We start from the raw sequence: 10,952 nt of genomic DNA, 5'->3' as shown, positions 1-10,952 counted from the left end.
TATGTGACTGTATGTCCACCATCATTTTGAATTTGGTCTTTTCTGCCACACTGACTATCTGCAAGATAGTCTCACCAACGTTGTAAAACAGTTTAAATAAAACATATATTCTGAATATGCAACACATACAAGTGTAGATTGTTTCACATATAATAACAAAATAGAGCAGGATGAAATAGAAGAGGCTAGCATTTATTAAAACGGATTAAATTAAACATATGATACAATAATGAGTATGTTTGAGTACCTTCTAGTTTAGATTATTTTTCAGGCAGAACTGAATAAAATAAAATGGTGTTTAACACAGAAACAACCTAACAGAGCATCACCAGTTGCTTCCTGTTTCTGTTTCTGCTAGAGGCGCCCGCCTAGCCGGGGCTGTGAGGTGAGAGCGAGGCAATAGCCCGGCAGAGGGAAACATCACGTGGTGACACAACTGACGTCACCGTCCCCATCTCCAAGCAACCCTTCCATCAGCACTCACGTCACCGTGCGCCCGAGCCGCGCGGTTGCCCAGCAACCTGTGCCTTGCGCTCGGGCCCGGCCTTGCCTTGCACCCAACTCGGAGCTCTGACGCGGGTGTGACGTTAATAAGGTGGGTATCAATTTGTTATGGTGGCGGAGGGAGGGAGGGAGGAGGAGGAGGAGGAGGAGGAGTTCCCCCTGTGAGTGCCGAAGCCCTCTGCTCTGCATTCCGGCGGAGCGCACAGCCACACACCGGCCACAGCCGAGTCCCGGGCCCCAAAGACTTGTTCCGAAAGTTGCTCCGTGCGTGTTTTCTACATTTATTCTAACCTGTTGTCGCGTTGGCTGTGGAATGGTTTATGTCTCTTCTGAGAGCCGTCTGAACTGTGAGAGAAGGTGGTTTATGTCCGCTTATTAAGGTAAGAAGAGACTCCTCTCTCCGTTAGACTCGCTTTACATTTCCTTTAAAATCATTTTGTCATTTTCTTACACAATCCAAAGCTACTTTCGTATTTAGTCGTTTTAGTTTCATTTCTTTAACACAAATTCCCTTTGTAAATGAATTACGGCTATAGGATTGACATTAGGGAAATATACTTTATACATTTTCAAGCCGTATTAGGATTTGAAATACGTATTTATTCACTTAAAATCTTTTCCTTTTGACCATATCAATGCCTGTAATCACTCCAGGCCAGTAATACTTTCTCCCTCTGAACTCATTTGTTATACAAGAAAGTTTTCAGCTGCTGCACATATAGGGCTTCACTTACTTTAGTTGATTTGGACAAATAAACCTGCCTAGTGTAATTTAAAATGTATCTGTCTATAATGCAGTATAATACAAGGCAGTGAAATACGGGGTTGTCTTTGTCTCTGCAGGTACTAGCCTTAAACTTTCCCAACACTGTAGTCGTTGGTGCACTATGGTGATCATGACAGAGAGCAGCCGAGGGGCTCAGTCCAGCTCTGCCCAGGGAAGACCCCTGCAGGTCGGCTTCTATGAGATCATCCGCACCCTGGGGAAGGGGAACTTTGCAGTGGTGAAACTGGCCAAACATAAAGTCACCAAAACACAGGTCAGCAGCTGTCCTACAAATTCTGTGACTGTTTATGCACATTTTTAAAGATGCATAATTCTAATTATTTTCAATTTTAAAAATGTTTTTCTTCAGGTGGCTATTAAGATCATTGACAAGACCAGACTGAACCCCTCCAACCTGGAGAAAATTTACAGAGAGGTGCAGATTATGAAGCTGCTAAACCACCCCCACATCATCAAACTCTACCAGGTGTGTGTTATCTTTTGGTTCTCTGCAGTGTTGTTTCATGCAGGTGTTTGTATGTGAGCAGAATGGTGTGTGTGTGTGTGTGTGTGTGTGTGTGTGTGTGTGTGTGTGTGTGTGTGTGTGTGTGTGTGTGTGTGTGTGTGTGTGTGTGTGTGTGTGTGTGTGTGTGTGTGTGTGTGTGTGTGTGTGTGTGTGTGTGTGCAGCAGTGAGTGGTTTAACCCGTATTGCATCGACGACTGTGAATCCTGGTTCCGTGACGGCTCCAAGTGCACGGAGCCAGTCTGAACGCATGCAAGAACCTGAGTGTAAAATGCGATGGTGTGGGAAACTTTGCAAAATGGGTACAAATGTATTTCCCTCAGCAACACTGCTGTGGTGCAGAGCGTTGTGCCTCGTTATTGTTGATATGTGGATGCAGCGGTGCCATATAAGGGGTATTTGTTATCTAATTGGTTTGAACCGGCTTGTTGTGAGCTCCTGACCCTCAGAGCACATTGAATCATAAGTACACCACAGCAGCATTAGTGCAATCCCTTTTGACCTCCCTCTGTGTGTGTGTCTGCCCCTCTGTGTGTGTGTGTCTGCGTGTGTGTGTGTGTGTGTGTGTAAGAGAGAGACACTGAGAATAATCATGGCTACCAGTCAGCGCTGAGAACAATCCGAGATGTTGTCAGTTATACAATGGTTGAGGTGATTGCAGATACGCTGGAATCAGAGAACAGTCTGGAGACTTCTGGTTAAAGATGTGTCCACGGGTCTGAGCGTTAAGCCCAATTAGCATCTGTTAAAGCCAAGTGCAATGTGTCTGCACGTCACGTGAAAAGCCTCCCCTACAAAGCGCTGCTTTACTGCTAATCATATTGAAGACTTAGTGGGGAGAATCCGATTTTTTTTCTCCTCAGCTGGCCTTGCGAGCATTGTGGCACGCGTATGGCAAGAAATAAACAAACACACACCCACGCAAAGAAACGCACACAATGGCTTTTTGCTTTTTTTTTTACTCTGGACTTTTTCTGCCATTGTGCTGTTTTGCTCCTTATGAGGATTACTTCATGTGTGGTTTTAAGCAGCTGATCAGTATTTTCTGCATTGGGTCTTGACTACAACAATAAAAGCATGACATTACGATTATTTACCATCAAGAAGGGCCGAAACAGTTAGTCGGTGAAGCTATTAGTCAATCGACAGAAAATGTAAAGGAGGTACATTTGTCAAACCCTTCTTCCAGCTTCACAGTTGTGAGGATTTGCTGCTTTTCTTTGCCTTACGTGATAGTTAACTAAATATAATTGGCTTCAGTAATTCACACAACCCAAGCAATTTAAAGGCATCGACCGGGATAGGTAATTAATGCTTTAGGTAATTAAAATGAATCAGCATTTCCAATCAAGGTTTACAAGAGTTAGAACAAACAGCTGTGGAAATTTTGTAATAATGTTAAATAATATTAAACGTTTATTCCATTGAGTCAAATGTCAAATATACATATTCACAATATAATGTAGAAGATAAATTGAATAAGACTGTATTATTGTCAGCCCGGCCCTTGTTAAAGATAATATCACAGCTCTGAGGTCTGACATGGATGACCTCTGTCTTTATCCTGCATGTGATGCGTCCTGTTTTTCGTGCCCTTGGGTTGTCGGAAGTGATGCTAGTCAGATGGTCGGTACTCGATGATGGTAGGAGGCAGTCTGAGACCTCTGGCCTGATAAATCAGCTGCTGTTTCCATTCTCTCACAGATCTCATGAGAGTGAAATGTTATTTTTCCTTCCTCGTCAAGGATCATTGAAGCCTATTTGTCTCAGCCGCTCTTTGACCTTGCATCAATCATACACTCCCCTCTCATCCTCTTAAACCCCACTCCCCCACATTTGACAAAGATTCCAGATATGTCAGGCTGAATTGTGAGAAATGTGTAGAATGCTGCGCAAGACATTTAAAATATTTGCATGCGACGGAAAGGTGCAGCCATTAAACATGGAGTCTTGGGTTTACATTTTTCTCTGTGTCATCGTTCAGCTTCAACACCCTTAAAGCTACTTTATGTAAAATACACTGGAACATATGGATAGTAAGTGCTTAATCTTCCCTCTGGGTTGGGTTAAGGGTCCTTGACGTGCTGTGCCTGCTCTTCAGAGCTGTGACGTCAGCTGCACCTCAAGGTGACAGAGCCCCAGAGAGCTGCCCTATCTCTCTGATAAAGACGGCTCCCCGCTTAGAGGGGCCTGCGTATTGAATCATCCGTCTCTTGGTTTTCTAAAGGGGCTGGTGGATGAAAAAAATTAAGCTCCAACATTCAGTGGAATTTAGAAATATTTAATTTAAGGTGGCCAACAGCATTTCAGACAGGGCTTTGTCATATGACAAAAATTGCTTTGTGCTCAACTGCCCCGTCCCCGAGGGGTTCTCCTGGGAAATTAAAGCTATACAACTTCCAAGAAAAGGATTGGGAATCGTGTCTTTCATAAGTGGTTGCACTTGTGGTGTTTTTTATACACTAGACAGCCCCTGTGAATATGTCTCTTTGTTTTCTAAGTAAAGAGAAAACAGAGATAATCCATTGCCAACTTCGGTCAGCCTTAGGGAGAACATTTATATCCATTGATAATCATTTGTCTGAATGTATTTATGTGTTTCCCTTCTGGGTTTGTGGTATAAATGGATTTTAAAACATAATAAATCCACGCAGGAAGTCACTGACGGATGGCTTATGCAACAGGGCATTTCATGGAAAACCAGGGTGTTGGTGTGTTGTGTGTGTGTGTGGAACAAGATGGAGGGGAATGAGATGGAGATTTTTGTGGTTAGAAAATATAAAATATAAAAGAGATGCCTGGAGCGGGCTGAGCTGGAGGACATAGAACAGGTCTTACTCTTCGTGATCACCAGCTGCCAATGACACAGTTGGTTTCAACTTTTTTTTCACTCTCTAATTTCTCTTAGGTCATGGAGACCAAAGACATGCTGTACATTGTGACAGAGTATGCGAAGAACGGAGAAATGTTTGGTGAGTTCAGCTTTTCAAATGTATATTTTCTGCTTTTAAAATGAATGTAGGCTGAATCTCGACTTGAACTAAAATATCCCCTATCCCTCCAGACCACCTGACCTCAAATGGCCGCATGAGTGAAGATGAGGCACGGAAGAAGTTTTGGCAGATTCTTACAGCCGTGGACTACTGCCATCGACACCACATCGTTCACCGTGACCTAAAAACCGAGAACCTGTTGCTGGATGCCAACATGAACATCAAACTGGCTGGTAGGTCTGCTCATAAGCCGTTATTGTTACAATGGTTAGTGGTTTGCCGGCAGGCAGGTGTTGTACAATGCTAGACAAAGTGTTAATCCAACACCCTGAGCTCCTCATTGAACATAAAACAGACACGTTTGAATAACTAACTAACTAACTATCTCTTCCTGTGCACTTACAGACTTTGGATTTGGAAACTTCTACAATGCAAGGGAGCCTCTGTCTACATGGTGTGGCAGCCCGCCTTACGCTGCCCCTGAAGTGTTTGAAGGGAAAGAGTATGAGGGGCCGCAGCTGGACATTTGGGTAGGCTGGTAGAAGGAAAAAATACACAGAATTATTCAATCCAGCATTCGTTTTCTTCTTATGCTGATATTTTCCTTTTTGCTATTTCATTTACAGAGCCTGGGTGTGGTACTTTATGTTCTTGTCTGTGGCTCGCTTCCATTTGACGGACCCAGTCTTCCTGCACTCAGACAGAGAGTCACAGAGGGACGATTCAGAATCCCTTTCTTTATGTCTCAAGGTATAATGGCAACTAAATTGTAAACAAAAAATACTGCTAATTACCAATTCTGTCTGAATTCAAAGTGCTCAGAATCCAAAACTCATTCTTCGATTTCGTCCTCCAGACTGTGAAAACCTGATCCGTAAGATGCTGGTGGTAGACCCAGCCAGGAGGATCAGCATGGCCCAGATCAAGCAGCACCGCTGGATGCTGGCAGACCCAACAGCCGCCCACCAGACCCTTAGCCATTCCCTGACAGAGTACAACTCCAACCTGGGGGACTACAGTGAACCAGTGTTGGGCATCATGAACACACTGGGCATCAACCGCCAGAAGACTATCGAGGTGACTGAACGTGGTGTTTTATGACTTTGTGAACAGTTTCAGGAGACTTATGTCTCAAGAGTAGTTTATACTTAACAGGGGCAAGACTGACCACATAGTTCGTATAGGGGAAGAGCTAAAGGAAGTTCTTTTTCTTTTTCTCAGTCTCTACAGAGCAGCAGCTATAATCACTTCTCTGCTATCTACTACCTGCTGCTGGAGAGAGTGAGAGAGCATCGCACCCAGCAGCTGAGCCGCCAGTGTGGGACCTGGAGCCAGAGGCCCAGGAGCACCTCCGACTCCACCGGCCCAGAGGTGAGCGCTTCAGCTGGGTGTACTGAGCTTAAATTTGTACCTAGTCCTGATGCAACCTGCAGCTTCACACTTGAGGTCTAAAACGCGGTGTGCTTCCTGCTTGCTTCTAGGTGATCATGGAGTCCCCCGACAGCTTTAGAACCACAGCATTTTCAATTCCAGCCAAAAGCACTCCTCCAGTGTACCCGGAGATGGAGTATGACCAAAGTGGATTGTTCCAGGTAAATACTGATTCAACTTGACAGCGTTCAGCAGCTCAGAGGTCAGGAGACTTCACCCTCTGCCCTTATCTACTGATAGACCACAGGCAAATACTGCACCTGTCAATGAGTGGCTAACAGTCCAACTCCTTCTGGTGCAGCGTGTGGTGTTTCCAGTGGAGGCCAGTCTGAACAGACTGCTCTGGAACCGCTCCATTTCACCCAACAGCCTGCTGGAGACGAGCATCAGCGAAGAGGTGCGACCCAGAGACCTGGAGGAGGAGGAGGCAACACAAACTCACGGGCCTCTGCTCCCTCCCACCACCACCTCCCGCAGACACACCCTGGCCGAGGTGTCGGCCAGTTTCCACCAGTGCCACCCACCATGTAAGTATGTTAAACAATAGCAATCAATCCACACTCTGTCACACGTACAGAGTCTTAATGTCTTCCCTGTTCTGTTTCTGTAGGTATTGTGGTCAGTCCCTCAGATGGTGCCTCTTCTGACGGCTGTCTGAAGTCCTCATCCTGTCCAGCCCCCACTTTGCAGGCGGCTAGGGGTGAGATGTCAACATTTCTGGCCTCTGGGACTGAGAGTGGAGCTCTGCTGCCTGCTGGAGCTCCTCTGACCCTCTCCTACCACCTCCTGCCCCAGGCCCAGGGCAGCCTGCCTGCTGCCAGCTTCCAGGAGGGCCGCAGAGCCTCTGACACCTCCCTCACACAAGGTACAGGAGCATGATCATGAAAATGCATCAGAGTTTTGTTTTTTTAAATAAGGTGTCACATTATCGGATCAAAAAAGGAGGATTGTGTAACACTTCCCCATGTCTTTCCACAGGCCTTAAAGCTTTCCGCCAGCAGCTGAGGAAAAACACCCGCACTAAAGGGCTCCTGGGATTAAATAAGATTAAAGGTCTGACGAGGCAGGTATTTCCTCCGCTCTCTAGTAACCGTGGCAGCCGAGGCTCCCTGGGTCCAGCTCTCTGCGAGCACCGCAGCATGCTGGAGGAGGTGCTGCACCAGCAAAGGTGAGACACATGAAAATGATTACACAAAAGCATTCTGTTGTCTCGAATTTGTCTTAGGCGGCCCACAGTTTTGGACTTTGAAAAGCCGTGATGTAAATAGAGAGTCTGATCGTCTGTGTTGGTTTTCCAGGATGCTACAGATCCAGCACCAACACCAGCCTCAGGTCCAAGCGGTTCAGACTGGACCTTCACAGAATCCCCTGCTCTTTCTGGCCCAGCAGCAGTCCCCCTCTCCTCCACCTACTACAGTGTTTGCTTCGCCCTCCATGTTTGACACGCCCACCCCTTCCACCCTGCCTTCTCAGCAAGCTTCGGTGGGTTTACAGCACGGCCCCTTGAAACAAACCCTCGAGACTTCCTCCTCCGGCTGCTCCTCATCCTCCTCATCCTGCTACGCTTCTTCTCTGTCCCCCGTGGCCTCCGCTGCTTATCTTCTCGAGGCTCGTCTGCACATCAGCCAGCAAACGCAACCTCTCCCCCACATCAGCCTCCAGCAGCAGTCCCAGTCTGCAACACACGGCACCTTACCCATCATGTCTAAACCAGCAGGGTGGAGCATGGGCTCGGCCTCCAGCACAGACCCTGAGGTGCAGGAGTTGGGTCTGGCTGCACAGCAGCAGCTCAGTAGCTGTGTGATGGTGAAGTAAAGCATCAGCCATTGAGACCAGCGATTGTTCTCTCTGTGGAAGAAAAGAAATCTTGATTTTTGAGCCGAGAAGAAAAGAGAGCATGAAGTGAGGAGAAAGAACAAAAAGCAGATGCAAGCGACAAATGTACACTTTATTTAACAACATACGGTACACATATGAGAATGTGTCCACACACGTGTGTATGTTGTGTACACTTTTGATATCATATAAGCTAAAGACTAAGCAATAACCAAACTCTGGACAAGGCGTTGAACCAGTGTCAGACAGCCAGAGAAGCAATAATAGACTGAAAGACTCTCATCAGCTCCCTTGAATTAAATGACAGCTGACACTAGCCCATACAGTTATTTCTCACATGTTTTCATTCTGTTTTTAAGTTAACTTTTTGATTTTGTTGAATACAGGAAGGCTCCCTTTTCCTCATCATTTTTTAGGCACTTCTTGTGTCGTTTCCTGTTCTCAATGTTTTCACTGGACTGGACAAAAGACCAAATTCTTTTTATTTTCCACTTTGTTCGCCTTTTTGAAGAGATATTTCTCTGTAGCAGTGCAATGAACATGCAGTATAGTGCCCTAAGGTTCACCGAAGGAGTTTATTTGTATTGAAACTGTGATTTATTTTTGTTCTGTTATTATAGCTACGCAGATGCTGCTTTTACCTCAAGTTGCAAAATAGACTGCTACATCCTTATCAGCCAAAAATGAAGGAAGATGGTGTCTGGCTGATTGAGTAAAGCACAACAGGTACATCACCTTACATATGTGGATACAAAGACCATCTTGTTGGATGCTTTCACTACCTCCGCAGGCAAGAAAAGAAAAAAAACAAACAAAAAGTTGTCAATCCCAGAAACAGTTTTCATATGGACAGAACAAAGACTGGGAACATTGCTATATTTCACATTGAAATACAGAAGAAGGATGAGGCTCTGCATAGGATCGTCAAAATGTACATTTGCCTGAGGTTTTTTGTGTTGTTACTTTTAATTTGTCTGTTTGCTGTGCTAGCTAGCTGACTAGAACAGGTACTAGTTATGTAACATAATAACATGATACTGTAGAATTGATAGAAAAACTCAAGGCATTTCAAAATGCTGTTTCTTCACACAGTTTAGCTTGTAGTTCTTTAACTGAAAGGAAGAATATGGGTTTTACCAAAGAGCGAACAGCACAAGAGATGGGTGATCTATCGCAGACACACTACTGACTTTTCACTTTGAATGCTGTCTCAAAATGTAGCACGGTGGTTAGCGCGCATATATTTCACATGATCTCCTTAGCTTTCGCTTTGAGAAAACTCCAGCGTCCATCAAATCCAAATGCTACACATATTGTTAATATTTCTAGCTTTTACTATCAGGACCATGGTGGTATTCCTTTTTTTGTACTTTTCTAGAAAAGAAGGCGAAAAAAAAAATGAAAAAAAAAATCAGAACATAGCAATACCATGTTGTGCTTGAAGTTGAACTTTCTTCAGTTGTCTATAAGTAGAAATTATCTGCAACAAGCTGGTATGCATTGTGAGCTCAATTAGTTCTCTTTTATCTCAACTTGTTGAAGAGCAGTGTTTTTCCAAACCCACTTCTGCGTTGGAAACATGCAGTGTTGATATCTTTCTATCCAACAATCTTTGGTTGATTGCACCCACTACCAACACATGTGCCTTTGAACAAACTCATGATCAGAGGTTCGACATCTCCGATCGCTACGCGGAAGAAAGAGAGTTGAAATGCTCCGTTAATGAACCTTTTTGATATCTACTCTGACCTCTCCCTCTCTTCTCTCAATCTGACCTTTCAACTTGCTGTGGAGACAGAAGCAAGAATTGCACTTTATTCCAATCTTTTTGTTTCTCGTGATGAAAAAACTTCACAAAACAATTGAAACACACTTGATGCAAATGTGTAAGATTACCCTTTTTGATAAACTATTTCTTTTTTTTTCTTTTTCTGATTTGTTACTTGATTGTGTGAGCATGTGCATGTAAGTGTGTGTGTGTGTGTGAGAGAGTGTGTGAAGGGAGGAAGGAAAGGAAAGGAAGAGAGAATGTTATTTCAAGAAAGATTGTTTATTTATGTGGCTATTTATTTAAATAAAGTTCACTTCCTAAACTGTCTGTTTGAATGTTTTCTGATCATAAGTTGGATATATTTACTGACATAGACATACTGACATACACAACTGTAGATAACTTTACTCGACTTTAACAACTCTTTTACAACTTTTCACATGCATTTTTATCTATTTGTTTACAGTTGACAGGATTGTGAAGAATCATCACAACTGCAGAAGTACATTTAATATTTTTATATGCAGAAAACTGCAGAAACTAATTATGTTTTATATGTATATTTAAAGTTGTAATCTTTGCATTTCTATCAATATATTTTTTCTGATTTGCATTTTGACTCTTATACATATTAGTTTCTTTATTGCACACTCATCTTTTAGCACAGCCTTATGCGTCTGCATTTGACTGCAAATATTAAATAAGCATGTGACAAATAAAACCTTTAAATCTAATGATCCATATTGTAAAATAATATAAGTTCAGTCTGCAGCACGTCTATAATAGTGATGCTGTCTGTTACTGGTAATCATCAGTAACAATAAAGACAACTAGTAATAAATCTGGTGCAACCAAACTTCATGGTGTAATACTGATTTATTTACCATATAATCATTTGATAGCAGCTTGATCAAGAGTTGTATTTTGTCCAGATTTTATGATTCATCTATAAATAACTAAAACTACGAACCATACAGAAGCAGAAAACATAGCTGGGTATTGTAGAAATAGGTGCAAAACCTTTTTAATTGCGTCTCATCCTCTTCCACTTACTGATGACGTGGCACACTGATGACGCACTGGCACCCTATGAGAATGCTGTGATGCAGATTGATGATGCATTGGAC

The 10,952-nt window shown here is 43.6% G+C and overlaps 1 protein-coding gene across 1 annotated transcript; it reads left to right on the top strand.

The window, feature by feature from the left end:
• Positions 1-755: 755 nt before the first annotated feature.
• On the top strand, positions 756-10,147 carry sik1 (salt-inducible kinase 1). The gene is made up of 14 exons (XM_079169840.1): positions 756-884; positions 1,348-1,544; positions 1,641-1,757; positions 4,703-4,766; positions 4,859-5,020; positions 5,193-5,317; positions 5,414-5,537; positions 5,644-5,864; positions 6,009-6,158; positions 6,269-6,379; positions 6,520-6,745; positions 6,829-7,083; positions 7,197-7,386; positions 7,517-10,147. Exons 2-14 carry the CDS (start codon positions 1,392-1,394, stop codon positions 8,031-8,033), a joined length of 2,415 nt encoding a protein of 804 aa, XP_079025966.1. The 5' UTR covers positions 756-884; positions 1,348-1,391; the 3' UTR covers positions 8,034-10,147.
• The last annotated feature ends 805 nt before the right edge of the window (positions 10,148-10,952 follow it).

Source organism: Pholis gunnellus (genome assembly GCF_910591455.1).
Source record: "Pholis gunnellus genome assembly, chromosome: 12".
Lineage (NCBI taxonomy): Eukaryota > Metazoa > Chordata > Actinopteri > Perciformes > Pholidae > Pholis > Pholis gunnellus.
This window is presented reverse-complemented; position numbering and strand designations above follow the sequence as displayed.

Coding starts and splice junctions, on each gene's coding strand:
- sik1 (XM_079169840.1), top strand. CDS start 1,392: ATGGTGATCATGACAGAGAGCAGCCGAGGGGCTCAGTCCAGCTCTGCC. Junction 5,865..6,008: donor ACCGCCAGAAGACTATCGAG/GTGACTGAACGT, acceptor TCTTTTTCTCAG/TCTCTACAGAGCAGCAGCTA. Junction 6,159..6,268: donor CCGACTCCACCGGCCCAGAG/GTGAGCGCTTCA, acceptor GCTTGCTTCTAG/GTGATCATGGAGTCCCCCGA.